The sequence below is a fragment of the Cavia porcellus genome, unplaced genomic scaffold, assembly GCF_034190915.1.
Source record: "Cavia porcellus strain 051 isolate PalLab524CR breed Dunkin Hartley unplaced genomic scaffold, mCavPor4.1 scaffold_12, whole genome shotgun sequence".
Classification (NCBI taxonomy): domain Eukaryota; kingdom Metazoa; phylum Chordata; class Mammalia; order Rodentia; family Caviidae; genus Cavia; species Cavia porcellus.
In genome coordinates this window covers 68,784,606-68,805,794 of record NW_026947495.1, presented here as the reverse complement: position 1 = coordinate 68,805,794, position 21,189 = coordinate 68,784,606, and the positions used below count along the sequence as shown (strand labels likewise).

The 21,189-nt window shown below is 36.8% G+C and overlaps 1 protein-coding gene across 1 annotated transcript in view; it reads right to left on the bottom strand.

The window, feature by feature from the left end:
- Nucleotides 1-1,786: 1,786 nt before the first annotated feature.
- The window catches only part of Ppp1r1c (protein phosphatase 1 regulatory inhibitor subunit 1C), a 114,630-nt gene continuing 95,227 nt past the window's right edge, over nucleotides 1,787-21,189 (bottom strand). Inside the window, exon 5 of the mRNA XM_003478787.5 lies at nucleotides 1,787-2,549. Coding sequence (XP_003478835.1) covers nucleotides 2,461-2,549 — 89 coding nt within the window. The 3' untranslated portion in view covers nucleotides 1,787-2,460. The remainder of the gene's footprint in view (nucleotides 2,550-21,189) is intronic.

Sequence of the window (21,189 nt, the reverse complement as noted above, 5' to 3'; positions counted from 1 at the left end):
TCTACTAACAATTATATTATGTCATCAATGTGATCTGAGCAATATAAATTTTTCTTTTGATTTGGTTAGAAAGTTTTCTTATTCAGCTAAGCTGCAGCTATGTCATCTTCTTACAAAACTTTCTTATTGTAAACTATAATTGTGAAAAAATGAAACAGAAAATCCTTGATCTCAGCTGGTTTCCTTCAAATTTCTTAGAAAGCCAACACACTTCCCCAGAAAAACTTAAGCTGTGAACGACAATTTCTTTATACTTTGAGAGTGGAGAACAGAAGAAACAAACATTTCTGAAAGAATATTGATACTTTTAATTTTGACCTTTTTATATTTTTTGAGAAAGGAGAGCCAGAAGAATTGCTGAGACGGAGGAGTTAAAATTATCCTGAAATCTTTAAGAATACATAAAACAGAAGAGGTAAAGATGTATTTAAGGAGGCAGAGGAGGAGGAGGAGAAAGTGGAGGAAAAAGTTTAACACAGAAACATAATCAGAGCCCTTCGGCTGCCTCGGAGGACAGTAGGAGTTACTCCAAATGAGTGGGAGAAGCCATCCATGCTATCTATTTCCACAAATGATATTACAAAATCAGCAAAAGCTTTGGTTTCTTTTGGTCTGCTTAAATCTTTTTTTAAAAAACCACATTAAATTGTGTATTCAAGAAAAGGGAAAGGCAATTTCATCTTTATTTACCTTTGGCATCTCAAATATTCTCAATAGGTATCAGGATTTTTTCCCCGAAACATGAATTCAAAATCACTTAAATTAAATGGGGATCTGGTCAGAGTTTACACACAGGTAGAGAGACACTTAGTAAGTCGAACAAATAATTATCATAACTGATCTAAAATAGAAAGTTCTGGCAGAAAAAGGCTTAACAGCAGGTGCGGGGCGAAGAAAGAGGAAAACAGATGAAAGGTCAGGAAGAAAAAGAGAGATGTGGAAGGAAAGAAAGAAGGAAGAAAGGAAGGAGAGCATTGAGGAGGAAGGAAATGATTACAGTGTTCATTTATACTATTCATATATGTGATCCCAGTTTTCAATGAATTTTGCATTTGCATTCTTGGGACATCTATGCTAAGAAAAACCATTATTTCTGCAACATTCTCTTAGCTTCACTTAACTTTCTTAATCATTATAATATTTATATTTGAACTAAATTAATAATTTTCTTTGAATCTTAGTATTAAGAATTTGCAGTGAATTTTGCATTTTATTTCATTTATCCTCTTCCAACTTGTGAAATTTTTTTCTTTTCCTTTAAGAGACATTTGAAGTTTATCAATATTAATGTAAGAAACAAACTGAGTATTCCTCCACCCCTCTATATTTTGCATTGAAGTGTCATGAATAATTAAAATTATTCAAAACAACAGAACTTCCAGTTATCAAAGGATCATAGTCTATAGATGTATACTGTCTTGTAAGCTTTTGCTTTACACTGTCAGTGTACAAAGCAAGATTTTTATTTGTTTCTTTTCATAATTGCCAGCAGAGTACCTTTTTAGAGATAAGATCACTTTAAAAATAGGTATTGAATTGATGAATGAGCACATGGATGAATTAATGGAATTTATGGGGCTGGGGATTTAGCTCAGCGGCATAAGCGCCTGCCTTGCAAGCAGGCAGTCGTGAGTTCGATCCCTGGTACCGATAAAAACGAAAAAGACAAAAAAAAAAAAAAAATTAATGGAATTTATTATGTTATAATAGGAAAGACATAAAATGCTAATGATTTATTAAAATAGATGGTCTAAACTTCAAGTAACAACCAAAAAAGAAGCAGAAGAGATTTTTCATGTTTTATTAGAGAGTTAGCACTTTTCTTTCTAAATGACCAGATTAAATGCTGGGAAATATATTTGCACAACCTAGAAAGTGAGAGTTCTATAGTTCTTTAGGTAACCACCAATGGGCAGATGGAGGAGGAAAATGTGTATATATTTTTATAGGATTCCAATTACAAACACCTAACATTTCTTCTTTAACTTTTGAAATAAGTTCTGTGCTCTGTTCTACATACAGAAACACGATAGTCTTACAAGTTCATTGCACATTCCTCATTAAGTTAAACCCCCACATAAACACTCAGGTCTAAGAGTATTAAATATTTATGTCTTACTATTAAAGTGATGCTATTTACACTTGACTCTAGAATGCAAAACCTATCAAGAGAATATATGGGATTAAGCTCTGGCAGTATTAAAGTTAGAACAGTCACATGTTTGCAAATTTCAAAAGGAAATCCCTAAAAAATAAATGCTCATTGCAAACTTTAACGCGATGTGGAGTGTAGCCCATGGTACTTAGTTCTAGAGTTCCAGGAGGTGCAGGACTGCTGCAAGCTTGTGGAACACAGAGATGGAGAACGCTTCTGATACTCAAGCCGCGGGCTTCCTGGGACATCCAGAAAAATCAACAGTTCAGCTATTCCCAAGAGGCCTTCCAGGTGCAGACTGGTCATTAATGGTCCCGTGTCTCCTCTCTTTCATTTACACCTTCTTCTTCTTCAGGGAAAGCTGACTCGTTTTGGCTTTTCAGATGTTTAACTCCTGAAATTACGAAAAAAAAAAAATCGTGAAATTTCTTAGCAGATTCACTGCTTGGCTGGGAGGGATAAATAAATAGAAAGCTGCAATAGTATATATGTGTGCTTTTCTCCAAGACTCTCAGCCTTTTAATTCACTGAGCAACAAAAACACACTCAGCCAAATCTTCATTAGAGACAAGCTATCTTTTATTATTAAATCTTCTCTGTTAAAAATTGAATCACAGCCTATTAAAACACTATTAACTAAAATCTGCTCACAAGCTCTTATTATAATTCTGATGTACCAAGTAGTTCAAATATTGCTTTTGGCAGGTGCCATTCAGCCTGACTACAATGAGGATCATTGAAACTCCTTAGAACAAAAGAGATAGAAATAGAGATAGAGATAGAGAGAAAGAGAGAGAGACAGACAGAGACAGAGACAGAGTGTGTGTGTGTGTGCCACTTCTGTAATCTGTAAACAACAAAACAATCACAGCACTGTTCATCTTCTTTTGAAAGCTGAAGCTCCTCACTGATTATTGCAATCCTCTGCTCAAAATTCTCCAGGAAACTGAGCCAGCGCATGGAAAAAGCGACACTGTCATCCCTGTGCCTGCTTACCAGGCTCAGATGAACAGATTTCTCCTACCTTTTGGGCCTCATTTCTCACCAGCTCTTTCTCCTGCCTCTTAATTTGTGCTTTACCTGTGACCTGCTCTTCCCTAATCCTTGCACCTTCGTTCTCACTGCCAGCCACCTTCCTCCCCACACCTGGGTGTCTCCTTGCCTCCACTGAAGAGTGGCTCTATTCCCTTTGTAGGCTTAGGCAGCTCTTTCTGATACTCCTGCACTGCACTTGGAGTGCTTCTTCTATCAATTGCCTTCTAGTGAATGTAGTATGTTTATTTATAGTACTCTCGTTAGAGCAAACCCTTTGAGATCAGAGACTATGTGACTTCACTTTACAGCCACAGGCACTGTGCCTACAAAGAGTAGGTGCTCATTAATACATACTGCTTAAATGACTGATTGAATTAATGAAGGAATATGACCTTGTCAGTTCTACAACAATCTATTTTCAAGTTATTTTTTAAATTAATTCATATTTAGAGTAAATATTGACAAATCATTACTACAACAATTGTAGTCAAACAATAAAATTGTCTTGTATTTCCCTTGGATCTGTTCTGCTAAGACATGACCCTACCTGGTACTGTACAAATATAATGATATTTAATGTAGAAGTTTTTCATACTTTTTATATTTTGTAAAATTGGTTTATGAGTATTTTTTAAGTATCACTAACTAATGCTCCAGTTAGAACTAATAAAGAAAGAGATGTCGCTGATCATGCTTGGACAAAAACACACTTGAGAAATGTGTGAATGCGTATTATACTCTTCTAGTCCCAGAGTCCTGTTTGGCAAATAATGACTGTCTTGAGCTTGGTACATTATCTTGCAAAAATATTTGACTCATTGTAATAATATTTAAATACTTTAATTTCATCTGCAAATACAGATCACTGACAATTCCTGTTGACCCAAGACTGTACAGAGATTTGTTGCAACAAAATGACTCTTATTTCATATTATTGTAAATTACATGGAAAAGAGGTCTCAATTCAGAGAAAAACAGGAAGGATGTTTCCTGAGTATCCCACCAGTCACCCTGCTGGAATCTTAGGCACATGAGTACTAAGCTTCACAAATCCATGAGGTAAATGCCTGGATGGTGGGTTTAGACTCAGAAAAGAAAGTAAGAGATTGCTCAAGCCTGTAAGGATAATATTGTTATAAGAGATGCCCTGACACATCATAACCCCCCAACATATAACAGGATGATCAACTGTGTCACAGCTCCGTTAGCAGGAGCTAAGTGTCACATTTAGCTTTTCAGAGAGTCACTCAGACTTTATCATTCCCTAAAAGTCATCATATATTTAGAGTACCGGTACTAAGCCTGGGCCTGAGGCTCTTAGGGTTTCTTCTGACATAGTACCCACTCAGCCACCTCCCCTCTTTTTCTGAGCCAGAGGTGACTGCACCTCACCAAGCTCACAAAGTTCCTATGACTCCAGACCTCACCTCTCTTATCCATGAGATAATTGCAAAATAATGCAGCTCTGTTTGAGACAGTTCTCTGTGAATGAAGGTTAAGAATCTAATGCCAATATTGGTTTGTACACATGACAGAAGCAAATGCTTAAAAAATCAGCAATTAAAATGTCCAACCCATTTAATTATTAGCCAACCTCTTTCCACACTTGAGTAAAGGTCTGTTTATCTTGATCCATATTCCTTTCATTTTATAATTATAATGCTAACAGAATGACATAAGAAAGCCATATCTTTTTTAATAAAAAATCACTCACTTGGACTATAACATTTCTTTCCTTAGCTTTATTTGATTGTGAAATGAATTATTTCCAGGGGAAAAGTTTAGATGGCTCAGAAGTTGATCATACATTATCCCAAAAACGTTAAGCATAGTATTTGCCATAAATTCTTTGGTTTCCAATGCAGTTTACATAATATACCATTCAACTGAATAACGGATAGTTTTGACCAAAAAGTTTGTGTTTTGAAATAAGCTTGGATCAATTTTTCTCTTCCTGTGAACAATATTTATTTGGTTATACATGCAAGAATGCTAAAATTTAATTATGAAATCTTCTGAGGATTGTCAGATAATTTCTTTCTTTCCACCCCTTCTGCTGCTCCCAAGCATATGTGTGCTCTGGGTTTCAAGTATCTTTAAACTCTCATTCAGAGATGGAAGGAAAAGATTTTTGTTCTAGGAGTGTTGATGAAATTACTGGAGATGCCTCTGCTGCCAAATGCTAATGAGCATGAAGCAAACTCTTCCCCTCCATGGGGCCGAGGCTTGGCACTGTGCAGAAGCCTCCTGGGCAAGTGCAGACTGGGCCAGGGCTGCTGCAGCAGGAAGCAAAGGAACCCAGGAAACACAATGGAGGTATTTTTCTCTATCACCGGAGAACACACAAGGAAAGGGGTCAGACATCAGACCAGGATGTGTGGTGCGCCTATGTGAAGAAGTAAAATAGAGACTGAACAGAAGGACAGGAATGAAACGTTGCCCACAAACGGAGCATAATGTTTATCTGCTCTTCCTGTTCTCTAGGTCAGGTGGTTAAAACTGGACTGGATTAAGTTGGGAAACAACTGAGCAAAGTATTATAAATAGTGAATCAATTGAACAAAGCTTATATTTGACAAATCACGTCAATAGTTTTGCTCCAATTATTCTGGAGCCCAAGATGGCAGCCTTAGTATATTTGTAGATGACACAAAATTTGGAGAAGGGAGACGACATGATGAATGGCATTTTCAAGGCTTTCCAAGATCTGGAATGATGAGGAATGAGGGTAGAGATTGACAGGGAGTTTTGCTTTAAGAAAGGTTATTTTGGTTCTCAAATAAGCAGAGAATGAAGACAACCTTGATTGATTATCATTAGGGGTCTTAGCTGACCACAGGTTTAACACAACTCTACAGGAGGTATCTCTCTTTAGGGACAGAGCTCTTGACACCATTGGTGGCATTCATAACAGCAGAACTACACTGGAAAATGAAAACTTCTCTCCAACCCTGTGTTGGTCAGCTCTTTGCCATGATCTCATTCCCTGGTCTGGTTTGAAAGGACTATTGAAGAGGGTAATTTGAGTGAATGAAAAAAATTGTACATGAAATCATTTTACTAGAGGAATTTCAGATGCTACTGGGATATTTAGTATAAAAAGAATTAAGAGAGGGCAAGAGACACTGCCTTTGAAAGCTTAAAAATACTAGGGAAAAATAATTTGTCTGAATCTTGAGGAAAAATGGGGTCAAGGTTGACATTTATGACTTGGGAGTGATATTATACCCACTGTAAAGAAGATTGTTCCTATATCCAGCCCCGCCACCCCCACACTCTCGTGATACCAGGAAATGGAACAAAAAACAGTTTTACCATCAAATAACAGAATCATCCATCGCACAGTTTTTAAACTAATTGATAGTAGCAGATGTAAATAGATTTTTTTTTCAACCACATACTTTAGACCTTCAAATCATCCTAGAGTGTCCTCTAGGGAATCTGTGGGTAGATTTTAAGAACATTGGGCTCTCTGAGAATTATATTTATAAGCTATTTTTGTGCTTTGGGGGCAGAGGGAGAAGATCCATAGTTTCCAGCAGGGGTCTCTGATCTCCAAAAAATTCGTGCATATGAACACTAGTCTAATCTCTTGCTCAAAAACAAAGGAACAGTTCAGATGGCAAAGTGAAATGCTTGAATTCACAGTCTTTGGCTGACCTGGGGCAAAATGTTGATCTTTAACCTCTGCTGGGGGCTCTGTAACTGGGTCACTAGGACTTCATCCTCCAGAGTCCTTCATCTCTGCCAAAATTAGAACTTAAAGAAAAATAGAGTGACTCAGAGTCATGAGACTCTTCTTATTTAACAAAAAGAAAAGAACTTCACATAGTGAATTTCAGTGTAATTCTTAGTCTTCGTGTTGTTGTTGTTTTTAATAAAATTTGATGTCAGGAAGATGAGGAATTTAAGTTTCCCAGAAACAACTACAACAAGAAAAGTTTACCCAGGAACATTTCATTAGCAGAACCAAATTACAAATAACACTTAGGTCATCTGAAAAGAGTCCCTATGTCTCTCTTCTGTGTCTAAACTTGGAACTGGGTTCTAGGAACACACAAAAAGATAATCTGGTCTGGTCTGTGGAGACATGACAGTAATCTTCCAGCACGGTGATGTAAATCTAACAAAGCCCCTACTGTGTGTTGAGCAGGCAAGAGACACAAGTAACGAGTTGGATGGGGACATAGGCCAAGGGGTGATGGTACACATGGAAGTGAAGTTAACTCACTGAAAACCTACTACAGAGCAAGCGAACAACCAGTACATTAGGAGAGTTTGAATAATGGAAGAATTCAGAGTTGGATGGCAGGAACTTGAATGGGAATTTACTGCGAAGTAGATGGGTTAGATTAAAGGAGAGAACACACCAGATGCCTATGCAAATGCTATTTACAAAATATACTGAGCATGCATTTGTTTTCTGAAAGTCTCTGACACTCATCCTCTCATTTCAGTGACTGTAGAAACATAACTTTCTAATGGCTCATTTAATACTGATCCAAAAGTTTTATTTAGCAGTTTATGCTAAAGATACTCAAAGAATTCAGCTTATGCTGTGGTAGAAAAGTCTACCTCAGTAAAGGTCCATCATCTCTTAGACTGACACTACATTTAAATTTCCTAAAATGTTTTCACATTTTTAAATTTTACTTATTTCTTTTGCCATTTGCTTAATAATGAACAATTATACATGAATACATTGAGGATCACAGAGAAACCCATCACATTATCCACACATCATGTCTTAGACTCAACAGGAATCCATCCCTTTCTACTTTGAAGGAAATTATATATATATATATATATATATATATATATATATATATATAGAAGCATAGTTAATTTCTAGTATGGTAACAAATCAACTAATGCAAACTGCAAATCAATGTAGAATCATTTCACTTAAGTCTGCATGACTTAAGGAAGCATTTGTTTGCAGAAGAATAAACATGTAATATGTTTCACTTTTTATCATACACAAGAACTAGGACATGCTTATATTCTATTGATAGGTAATCGTAAGTATTATATATTTTATACATGTTTTTACCTGAAATACATTTTACCAAATCCAATCTCCAAGAGTAAACAGAAGCTGAGAGATTTAGCAGTAAATAATGAGAAGATAGGAAAGAAGCTACTGTTATAAATGATAGTTAGAAATGTCCATCCACACAATCCCTTTGGGAGGTAAGCCGGTATCACTTATCACAATGTGAAGAGTCCGTGTCTTAATCATAAGTCTGCAGTTGAGGTCCAGTCTAGCATAATAAGCGCTGATAACCTAACTGCCCCTTTGCCCTCTGCAGTCAAGTATTCACCTAACATCCTCTTTTCCCTCTGAAGCTAATGCATTTCCCATGAATTTAGAAGTGGAGTTAAACTTTTAAGCCTGTACATAATGGAGCCAAACATTCTTAAGCAATTTTACTTTAGAAAGAGACAGAATGGCTCCCTAACCTGCAAGACTTGACGGCAATTGACTGAATACAACAGCATATCTAAAATAAAAAATGCGTTGATCAGCAGGCTTCAGTGGTTAGCCTTCAGGGCACTATAAATAAAATAGCAAGAGGAGAGTTGCCATCACAGCCAGAGAAGCAAATATCTGAGTTTCTAAGGGTTCCTAGGGAAGGATTTCTAGTGCTGGTTCTGTGTAAGCCACTGTCTTCTGTGCAGAATACTTCCTCATGGAAGCAATAATCAATAGGGAAAATTACTGGACAGAATATTTGACCATTGAAGGATGGCACCATGGGTCCACAGGAAGGGCACTGGCCGGGTACTTCCATGCTAAGTGCTGCCTGATGCCAGGATATACCTCAGTTACATAACCAAATCACCCAGCACTTATCCTAAGCTGAGGCAAAATCCTCTGGTAACAGCAGAGCTTGCTAACAAGAAGAGAAAACACTATCTGACTAAATCTGGGAGGTGAAAACTTGATAGTAATATTTCTGAATTTATTAACACATTTATTATACAATAGAATGGGTTTCACTGTAACAATTCCATACATGCGTGTATTATACAAGAGCCTATCTAACTTTGCTTCCATGCTCTGTTACCCTTCTATTTCTACCAACCCTCCTTCCCAATTCCTTTCACATTCACCAGCAGTCCTTCTGTAAGAGTACATCATCTGCAAACAGAGACTAATTAGCGTATTTCTGACATGGAATGACTTTTATTACTTTTTCTGGCCAAATTGCTCTGGCTAGGATTTCCAGTACTATGTTGTCTAGAAATGATAATAGTGGGGGTCTTTCCTCATTTCTGGCCTTAGAGGAAAAGCATTCAGCTTTTCATCAATAACTATGATGTTAGTTATGTGTTTGTCTCACATGATGTTTATTGTGTTGAATTGAATTTCTTGTATAATTTGTTGAGTTTTTAAATCATAAAAGGATATCAGATTTAGTCAAATGCTTTTTCTGCATGTTTCTAAGACCATACTGTTTTTATCCTCCACAGTGTTAATGTGATATATTGCATTTATTAATTTGCATATGTTAAACCATCCCTGCACCACCTGGATAAATATCACTTGATCATAATGCATGATCTTTTTAAAATGTTGATGAATTTGATTCACTATTGATTCTATAAAACTTTCACATCATCAAGAATATTATCCTGTAATTTTCCTTTCTTTGCAATACCCTTACCTGACTTTGGTAAGATGTTAATTCTGTCCTCTTTAATTGAGATTAGAAGTGTTCTCCCTTCTTAGAGTTTTTGAAAGTTTGAGAAGGATTGGTAAATAGTTCTTTAAATGCTTGTTAGAATTCACTAGTGAAACCATTACATATGGAGCTGCTCTTTGATGGGAGACTTTTTATAACTGACTTAATCTCCTTACTTATTACTTGTCTGTCCCATTTTCTATTTTTTCAGAATTTATTCTTATTTGGTTGTTATGATTCTAGGAATGTATCCATTTCTTCTAGATTATCCATGTTGACATGCCTTTTAGTAATATCTTAATATTCTCTGTATGTCTGTGGTAACAGTTATAATGCCTCTTGCATTTAAATTTGACTTATGGAAATCTTTTGTTGGTTTGCCAATTTTATTTATCTGTAAAAAGCAATTTATGGTTCTGTTGATCTTGACTATTGTCTACACAGTCTGTTTTATTCATTTCTGCTTTAACCTTTATTATTTTTTTTTCTACTAACTTTGGGCTTAGTTTGTTCCTGCTTTTCTAGTTCCTCAATTTGTAAAGTGAGGCTCTTCCTTTAAAATCTTTTTTTCCCCCTTAATGTACACTTTCATGGTAAGAAACATCGCTTTAAAAACTGTTTTTCTGCATTTTATGAAGTTTGATGTGTTGCATTTTCATTTTTGTTTGTCTTATGATACTGTTTGAATTCCTTTCTGGTTTTTTCCTTAATCTACTGGTTTTTCATAAACGCAGTTTAATTTCCACATGATTGTGAATTTTCCAAAATCTCCCATTACTGATTTCTAGCTTCATACCACTGTGGCTGGAAAAGACAGTTGATATTACATCAATCTTCTTCAATCTGAAACAGCTTATGTTATGGAACAATACACAATCTACCCTAGAGAATGTTCTATGAGCATTCGAGAAGGCTGTGTATTCTGAAACCAGGCATTCTGGAACACTCTACATACGTCTGTTAGATCAATTTGGTCTATAATACTGTTCAAGTTCACTGTTTCCTTATTGATTTTCATCTGGATTATCTGTCTGTGCTTTAAAATGGAGCAGCAGCTCCCATATTATTATTTTTCTGTCTACATATCCCTTCAGTTCTGCTAATATTTGCTCTAAGTATTTAGGAGCTCTGATGCTGGCTGCATGTGTATTTGCAGTTATTACAGCCCCTTGTGAACTGGCCTGTATCCCATAGTAATATTTTCCTTGTCATTTTAGCTGAAAGTTCATTCTCTCTCTCTCTCTCTCTCTCTCTCTCTCTCTCTCTCTCTCTCTCTCTCTCTCTCTCTCTCTCTCAGGTGAAACATCTTTTATCAGTCTTTTATATTCAACTCTTGTGTTTCCTTAAGGCTAAAGTCAGTTTCATGTTGACAACAAGTGGTTGGATCTTATTTTTTTTAACCCATTCCATCACTCTGTGTCTTTTGATTGGAGAATATAATCCATTTCAATGTAGAGTAACATTGATAGGTATCTTAATGACTTTTTATTGCTGAGACACAATAACTGATAGCTGGAACTTAAAAGGAGGAACACAGTAAACGTTTCAGTCCGTATTCGGTTGGCTCCAAGGCAGAAAGGCATTGTTGAGGTTCTGTCTCCCAATTTTCTCTCCTCCCTGTGCTCCCTTGCTCGGCCCCAGGGAGCTTCCACACAGATCTTCACAGCCTGAGCGCACCTTTCCCTGTGCGCTGCTCGGATTTGCTTTCCTCTGGGATAGCCAGGTAGTTTGTTCTTTCATCTCATTCTGGCAGTCAAGTCTCAGCTCCTAATGTCCCCAGAATGGCAGCCCCTCTCCATCAGGAACACCCCCAACTTTTTTTCCTTTAATCTCTCTTCCCTTACAATGATCTATCTTAATTTCTTTTTTTTTTTTTTTCTTTCAAAGCACTCCCTGCTATTATATTTATTTGTTTAGGGACGGATGGCATATCTCTCCCACGGTATGCTGGCTTCATGAAAACAGAGCCAATACAATGTTTTATTGACTAGCTTATTGGTTTCTGAATATCATTAACACTCAATGCATTTTAACCGAAGAAATGACTAAGATCAATATTCCTTTCACTACAACTGTTTGCTATTCTATAAACTTTCCAACCTAGTAATTTTTTTTCAGATGTAAGAACTTCTGCCCAATTAATCTTCTATGATAAATAGGTGAGGGTTAATTACCTATCTTAGTTTCCTATAGTCTTTAAATGTACCAATCCAGATTCCTTTAGTAATTGCAATTCTGAAATTTTAACCAGTGGCAAGAAAACTTGCAATAAATCTTAAAGAGGTAAATAAAAAATGATACTTTTCCCAGTATGGAAAATGCTGTTCATCCAACACTTAGTCCCACTGGGTACATGACTTTTTTCATGTATATGATGTAAATGGATTTAAGTGTTGGTCACCTCAGTAATTCTGTGAGATAATTTATTAGATAATATTTTATTAGAAAGAAATTCATTCTTTCCATATTCTGAGGCTGTTTCCCTCTATATTCTCTGTGTAGGGTGTAGGCTAGATTACCCAGCTCACTGACCACCAGGAAACTTGTCAATAAGGAGACTGTTCCAGTTTTCACCTTCTGCTTGACCTATGGTCATGTAGTTCACATTCTGCACCCAGGACCTATTTCACTGTGACCTGGCTTTTCTGAGGCTTACCATTGTCCACTTCGGCACACTTGTTCACAGGCGATTTCACTCTCTGTCCATCCCCTCAAATAACAGCAATGCATTTTATTACCATGGGACTCACTGACCTACTTTCCTCTTGATTTGCTGCCCTATGGCTGGTCTGTGTTACTTGTGAAATCACAGCCACTTGTCTGTTTTACAGAGATTATTTACAAACTCTCCACAGATGAGCTAATGCCATTTCTTTGTTTCTTCTGGAATCTTAAATTTAGTAGATTGGGCATTTTAGTTAGTGAATCAAACTAGAGATAATGGGGCCATTCATTCTCAGTGGTCTCATTTTGAACTTATGCGTGTGATTGATTATCTCCCCATCTGTGCTTTTTCTCAAAATAGTTTTTATTACTTAAGGAAGAAATAAAAGAATAAATATTCAAATAAAAGCAAGTAGACTGGATCCACACAATAAATTTGGAGAATAAATTGAACTAATTGCAAATTATTTGGTGTCTGATGTCATAAGCATATTTACGTCTTTCAAGAATAGTTACTGTGAAGAAACAATTTATTCCCCAAATTTTAAGGAGTAATGACTTTATATGCTATACAGGAGAAATGTTATTAAAATTTTTGCTTGAAATGATAATTTTCTGTTATTTTCATGTACTGTACTATATTCAACTGTAATAACTACTGTAAATGTGTTACTTACACAATTAACTTGATTTCTTCATGCAAGTATTATTTACTCAGAAATTTTTAAAATAACAAAATGAGAACAATTTCACACCCTTAGACATTATAAATGAGTTACTTTAAAACCATGACTTTTAAATTTTTAAATACCTATCTTTAAAGAGTTAAAGAAAAAAAAATCAGTCTCAATGTCAGCATACATATATTGAATTAAATTTACAAAAATATTACACTAATTTTGTATTGGAAAACTTCTAAATGCATTGATAAAAGAATGTGTTTTTGAAACCTCACATCAAATTTCACTTTAACCCATAATTGAGAAAGAGAATCTTCCCAAATCATGACTTATCACACCCCAAATAATTTGCAGTCATTTTAACGTACTCCCCCAATTTACTTGTTCATCTAGGATACTTGCCTTTATTTGGATATTTATTCTTTTATTTCCTCTTCAATTAATAAAAAGCTACTTTGGGAAAAAGCACAGATATTAAGATAATTAATCACATTTGTAAGATCAAAATGAGGCCATAGAGAATAAATAGCACTGTTATTTCTGGCTGAACCCACCAACTACAGTTTTCAATTTATTAACACAAGAAAACAGAGTGGCACATAGAAAATGCCAGAAAGGCCATTCATCTATGACCTCTTATGCAAAACAGTTAGACTTTTGAGGTTGTCTGAGAGTGAGTTCAAATGCACAATAGCAGACATATTAATTTATGATATATTGTATCATTAAACTTCACCCATACATCCAATTACTGCACATACTTTCTATACTCTATTTATTTAAAAAAATTGTTATTTTCATGTGTCATATGTATGACTATTTCAATGATATAATTTTGTAATTTTTACAATATTAACTGCAAAATAAATATGTTTGCAATTTCCTTATCTTCTACAATTTTGTTTTGGCTGTCCTTTATTAAGACAGGAGACTTCAAAAAGTGAGAGTGACCAGACCCTTCCCCTGCCCCATACAGATACACTTTGACCTCTAGAAAGCTTTAGGAAGGAAGCAAAACTGCACACATAGCAGCGGACACTGAATTACCCAACCTGGAAGGGGCCCCTCCCTCTAACGGCCCCTCTACCTAACCAGAGGATACGGCTATCTTTCCTTAAGGAACAATAGTGCTTTGGGAAAGGATTATTTTCTCAGTCACTAAAGCATGATCTTTTAGGGTTGAAAGGACTTTTAAAAGTAGTTCTGAAAAGAGAAGATACATGCACACAGCTTCATACTTACACAGTGCTATGGATGTAAAAAACCTAAGCCTGTTATTACTTGAGGAAGGAGATGACTCAGTCTAACACACAGGAGGTCAGACTTTCCTTCCACATTTTGTGCCATACCACACCAGACACGGAAAGCAAATTGACTATAATAGCAAAGTGCTATTATGCTTGTAATTCATCCGCAGTCAGAACTGTAGAATGACTCTGTGACCACAATCTTGGAAAGAATTAAGTTCGTGAACCGAGGTACCACTGTATTGATGTCTGGGAACCCCAGCAGAGTTCCCTTTCCAGACTTACTTTACCCAGCCATCACGTGGTTGCCTGATGTCAGTGCAAAAGGAATCAGCGCTGCATCCCACGCTGGGTAAAGGAACTCTAGAACTTCCCCAGGGGATCTCTGGTAATGATGAAATCGATTGTTAGTGTAAAAACTTAGGCATATGATGGATGTTTCTGTAATCTGGTCTGAAAACGGTACTAGTGGGAATACTGCTTCTATGCATTATCAGACTCAACTTCCTTATAAATCCATGTTTAGAACATCGTTCTTTTCTATAACTGGATGCTTCCTGCTCTGATAATTACCAATGGCACTACCAGAATATACTTTGAAGTAGACAGAAGTAGGTCGTAGTTTTCAAAGAAAGATTTATGTATTTTTCTACAGCCAACATTATCCTGGGATAATCCTAGTTTGTTCTTTGTACTGCGCAATCCTTTCCACAGTGCTCTGTACCTCCCCCTTCTTACAGGAAAGGACTCTTTTCACCACTTTCTTTCTTTAGAAAGCACTATTCTTCCCACCCTAAACGTGGAAAACAATCACGCCACCTGGTCCTTGGATTACCCCGTCCTCTGATTAACAGAGTCAACCATAATCCTTCCAGCCAGGTCATCACGGCAGAAGTCTTGAATCAGGATGCTAAAAGATGTGAACGCTGCTTGCTTGCTTTTTTTTTTTTTTTTTTTTTCCGTTTTTATCGGTACCAAGGATTGAACTCACTACCTCACAATTGCAAGGAAGGCACTTACGCCGCTGAGCTAAATTCCCAGCCCCAAGCTGCTTGTTCTTGATAACCTGCTTCCTACACCTCTGTGCCAGAGTGTGACACAGGAGAGAGGCAGGCTTTGGTGCTGTTTCCTGAGGCTGAGCTCCTGTCTTCCTTCCCAAATAGTTTGTTTTCCTTTACTAACATGAAATAACCAAGAAATCTTTCAATAAATTTCCCTTTTGTCTGAGCTGATCTTGTTTGGTTTCTGACATGTGGAACTCAAAGTGTTCTGAGTAACCCACTCTCCTTGCCTTTTAAACTTCCCAGGAATCTCCTTTTGAAATGGCAGGAAGAGGGGAAATGACAGGGGATCAGTGTTTCTTATGCTTCTGTACCTTCTGCTTTCAATGAAACTCATGATGAGCCAAGAGCCATACAAAGATGGGAAATGCTTCATTGTATCATCGCAGCCACTGCTTATCTGAGGGAGATGTGTTCCAAGATACGCTCTGGATGCCTGAAACCAGAGTGCTGAACTTATATATATAGTTATTTCCTGTACATACATAGCTATGGTAAAATTCAATTTATTAAACGGCACAATGAGAGATTAACAATAACTAATAATGAAATAGATGACAAACCAATATACCATAAGAAGTTATTGAAAACATGAATTGTTTTATTGCTGGGGTTTTCCATGTTACATTTTTGACCCATGGTTGACCTCAGGCAAATGAAACCTTGGAATCACAACTAGCAGGGTGCTGCATTGTAGAGCTATATTGGGACTTAAAAAAAAACAGTAATGTCTCCCTGTGAACAAGGAGCCTTTGAGGGAGAGATATCACTGGTTTGCAAGTCAAAAGACAAAATTGTCATCACTGAATTTGCTTTCCTTAACTTCTGAAGCTAAATTTTATTATTACAAAGTGTTCAGCACTTACAACTGTGTCATTGTAACTACCTCAGGAGATACAGGTGATGCCATGCAACATTAGAAGGGATCTCCTAAACTCTAGGAAAATGGGATGGAGACAGTGTTCAGTGTTTGAGTGCTTACTTAGCTTGCTCAATGTCCTGGGTTCAACTCCTACAAAAGAAACTCTAGGAAAACATAGAAAAGAAACTTTTTTTTCCCCAAGTAAATTAATTCCTCCATTTCAGACTCATTCTTTCAATTTGGCTTTGAAAATACATACAAGGAACAACGCATCAAAGTTCTACAAGTCTTATTGCCATATTTTTGCTGTTGTTCATGTGTGTTACTCCTGTACATGAGTTATCTCTGCATTGTGATCACAGTCAAGGCTAGGTAACAGTGAAGTTTGGTTTAAACGTGGTTTACCTCAGTCCCCTCAGGAGGCAATCAACCTGTCTCGGAAGGGTGGGAGGTAGTGTGGAATTGCAGCTTCTTTTTCCCTTGGTACCATCACTTTATATCATTACTTATGTTTAGCATTAGCCAGTCCAAAGTAGGGCTTCCTTTCACTACTCCTATTAATTCCCTAATCCTAATTCCATCATCCAGCTGATTCATAGTAACATCTAATATTATAATACCAATTTTTCAAGGTAAAAATACACAATCATCCTATCCATAGTGTAACACTGTAAAATAGAAAGGCTGCTGCTATTAATCACGTTTCGCATTTGGAGAAATTCTGGCCCCCAGTGACCAATATTGATTAGATGAGCTGCCCAATATTGCTGGGCAAATCAACACCAAAACTAGCTCTAGCGCCTGAAGTTGCCGAATTCTATTCTAATGCTTTGCCCACAATAGCATCCAGTTTCTCATTCCCTGTGGACCAGGATCGCATTCTTCTAGTTGGGAAGTATTTTTAATTGGTACTCACTCTTCTCCATCCTTTTAGAAAAAAATAGTTAAGCATTTTTGACATTTTTTTTCTGAAAAATGTGGATTTCTCTTTCGTGCCTCACAAGAACAATTCAAGTTATGATCATGTTAGTCCAGGTGTCCAGAAAGATCATGACAGGTAAGGATGACTCAGGATGTCAGTACTTTGTGCCGCCCTTGTGCTATAACACTTAGATGGCCCGTTCTTTCTGCCTATTCTTAGGGTTATTGTTACTTAGGGATAAGCAGATTTTTTTAGGACCATGTTAATTTCAAATATTAGAAATACTTTCCCCATGAATTATAAACGAATTCTAAAATCTCATGGCCCACTTCCTGCCCCAATATAATTACAGAATCATAAATGTGCTTAGTCCTGATTTTTTTCAGAAAGCATGATTACCAAAAGAATATAGAGAGACAGATTATGTCTGTTAAAGAAATTGATTACTAGAACCAAACTTTCTTTTCAAGAAAACTATTTCGGGGAGCTTACTATAACCTCCCAGTGATTTTTAGATAGTTGCTTTTAAGTAGTACTCTTCAGGCAAATAGCTGTATATTAGTGTGTGATAGGATAAAACAGCTTGAAACCTTTTGTTATATAAGCAAATATTGTATTTGAAGAAAACCCAGAGTTAATGAGCTTTTTCTGTGGTTTGTTTCTATTTCTCAAATTAAGAGGTTGTGTCTCCCAAAATCTAGATGGTATTTGGAACTTAGTCTGTAAAAACAGACGCAACAGTGGGGGGACATTTGTTTTACGTCTATGGCTCATGGAACACAAATCCTCTGGAAGGAAAGACCTAAAAGAGACCAAAGGGATATTTCAGGAGGGCTTGTAAACACTTTTAGTTCTGAACATTTGATGTTAAACCCTCTTCCCAATATGTGCTGCAAAACTGCCAGTCAATTCTGTATTTCTTACTAATACTGTGTACAACAATTGATTCAGCAAGCATGAAGAGAAGGAAAGTTGGAGCAAAATCTGGGGGTCCGGAAAGCTGTCTGGGGAAGACTGTGATGTCTACTTCATACTTCACCAAGAAATGCCGAGCCAAGAGACCCATTTCAAATCGAATCATCATCAACCTTGTTTCGGGGACCAAACACATTTCAGGATAAAACAAGAAGTGCTAGAAACAACTTCTTCAAATCTCATTGGCTCCACGGGAAAATAAAAAGACAATCAGACTCACCTTGTGGTAGTAGTAAAGTAACTTTTCATTCCCATATTATTCACTTAGAAATGAGAAATGTCTGAAAAACATTGAAATTTCAGAATAGCTTGTCCGATTTTTTGACAGGAGGAACCACTTGTAAACAAATGTTTGTCTATGTGGCAAAATTAAGACATGAATCAAGGTCTGAAGGAAGGGACTACAGAATTAGGAAGAGAGAGGTCAGTTCACCTAGAAGTAGGCCATGGGACCCTTAGTTCAGAGAGTTCCTGCCCTGTACCCAGAGGCCAAAATGAACCAACAAGCTGTGCTATGTCCCTCTCCACTTATTACCATCAGATTACACCCACGACAGCCACTTTCTCCAAGACTTAGCAAAACTAGTTTTCCTTAGATCTTTGGGTCTATATTTAAGAGACACATGAGTTGTGTAACATTTTGGTTAAAAAAGTTTGCTACACTTTTCCCCTGTTAATCTGCCTCTCGTTAGCCTAGTGTTGCCCGCGATACTTGCAATGGGTGAGGATGATAGTACGTTTTCTTCCCTTCTTTCCTGTGGGAATGGAATTTATTTTTCAGCTGAATCCCACAAGTATCATGGGTCAGGGACACACTAGCTAAAGCGGTCAGATGAGCAACATAATGAATGAATCAGTCGTACTATAAAAAGAAACACAATTGCTCAAGCTCAGTCACAAATGACAGCTGAGAGTAAACTTACTTTTAAAACATACAACAGTGATTGGTGGGAATTTTGTGAATGAGGAGCATGTACAATGTGTTGCCTGTGTACCTTCAGTGGTGTAGTGATGAGAGAGTCTCAGGGCACATTTAGGGTAATCATCACGCACATCTGTGGACCCAACATTGCCCCAGGTATTGCCAAATAACTCAAATTTCTAGGTATGAAATCGTGTTCCCAAGTCAATAATTTTCAGTGGCAGCCAATTTAAAAGAAAATACTATATGAGACATTTATCTCATTTCATTTCTTAAAGGAAGCTCACGGGTTTCTATGTATGACCTCTGCTCTATACCATTTAACTTTCAACATACTTGAAGTCTCTCTTTCTCTTTCTTCCATGAAGTTAATTATATCTGTTTTAGAAGTTAAAAAAGAAGACTTCTAGCAGTGGTGGAATGCTTGCCTAGCATGCCTGAAGGCCTGAAATCCCTCAACACTAAACAAAAAGACTTCCAAGCTACTCATGACATTTTTCTATCACTAGAAAATTCAGCATTTTTTCATTCAACAAATATTTATTGAGTGCCAATATGTATGAGTGAATAAAAGATAAGCATATTTCTAAGTTTTTGTTGAATCATTCAACAGAATGGTTTACACTCTCATTGTGTGTCTACTTTCTACACTTCAATTTTGTGATTTGAGCAACTGTTTCTAAGATGACTATGTAATTTATCAACTAGTGATGTCTTAGAATTAAATTTTTTTGAAATTCTGTAATATTTTTACCTTTTTTTCTGTCTTGCTTTATTTTTTCTCTTTAAATTAAAAAAAAAAAAAAAAGACAAACCGTTTTCCCCCCTAGGAACTTCACAAAGTCCTGAGAAGTCAATTAACTTTATTTTTTTTTAAATTTTATTTAAGAGGAAAAAGAGAAAAACATAAAACAAAACAAAGTGGTGTAAGGGTACACGTAATACAGAACTACAAAAAAAAAAAAAACATAACAGTAAGAAATCACCTGTTAATAGATTACATATTGTCATCTTGGAAATAGTTAACTTTAAAGGGTAAGTGAAAATCCTAGAAAATGGGACGACTCTGAAGGAGATTTAAAGTGAAAATGTGAAAAGAGATAAAAACAAACATGGATTATGTGGTAATCTGTAATCTGTTACAGAAAAGGGAAACCGTGGAGTAAGGTGAGGGAGAGGAGAGCTGCTGCCAGCCAGAAGGACGGCGTGGGGCTCACTGCTGTCCCTCCTGTCCTCGGGAACCTCTCTGTCACCTATCTAGAGGGCCATCGTGTTCTATCAGCTCCACTGCCTCCCCCCCTCCCTGCAGTGTGCAACACATACCCACATATTATCTGTCCTAAAATCAAGCAAACAAACAAAAACACGCGCCAGCCCTGTGCATTCCCCTGCTGCTACGCTCACAAGCTGTATCCATTTCTTATGGATGACTCACGTTTATCTCCCTTTATGGCAGAGTAGTAGTTCATTGTGTATAAACACCACATTTTCTTTTTCCATTCATCTGCTGATGGACATATAGGCCTTGTCCAACTTTCTGCGAACATGAACTGTGCTGCTATAATCATGGGCACACATGTATCACTGTAAAACTGCTCTGGAAATCAGTGTAAAGATGTCTCAAAAATCTGAAACTAGAAATTCCATTTGACCCAGGAATTTCCACCCTCAGCATCTTCCCCAAACAGTTTGGTATCATGTATTACTTCTGTAAGGCTGAGCAAAAGTCTTTCACTAATTCGGGCACCACACATTTCAGCATGTCCAGAACGAACGGTCCTCTTCTTCTGATTTGGTTGACCATCCTGACTGTTTCTGGAAAATGAGGTTGAACTTCCAAATAAGTTCACTGTCCTGGGCAGCAGGCTGTCTATTTTTATTTTCAAGCACTGGTGCTAGTATTTTAAGATAATGGTTTGTTTCCATTCATCTGTAAGATGGTACATTAGATTAATGTAGAATTTGTGTTTTAAGATT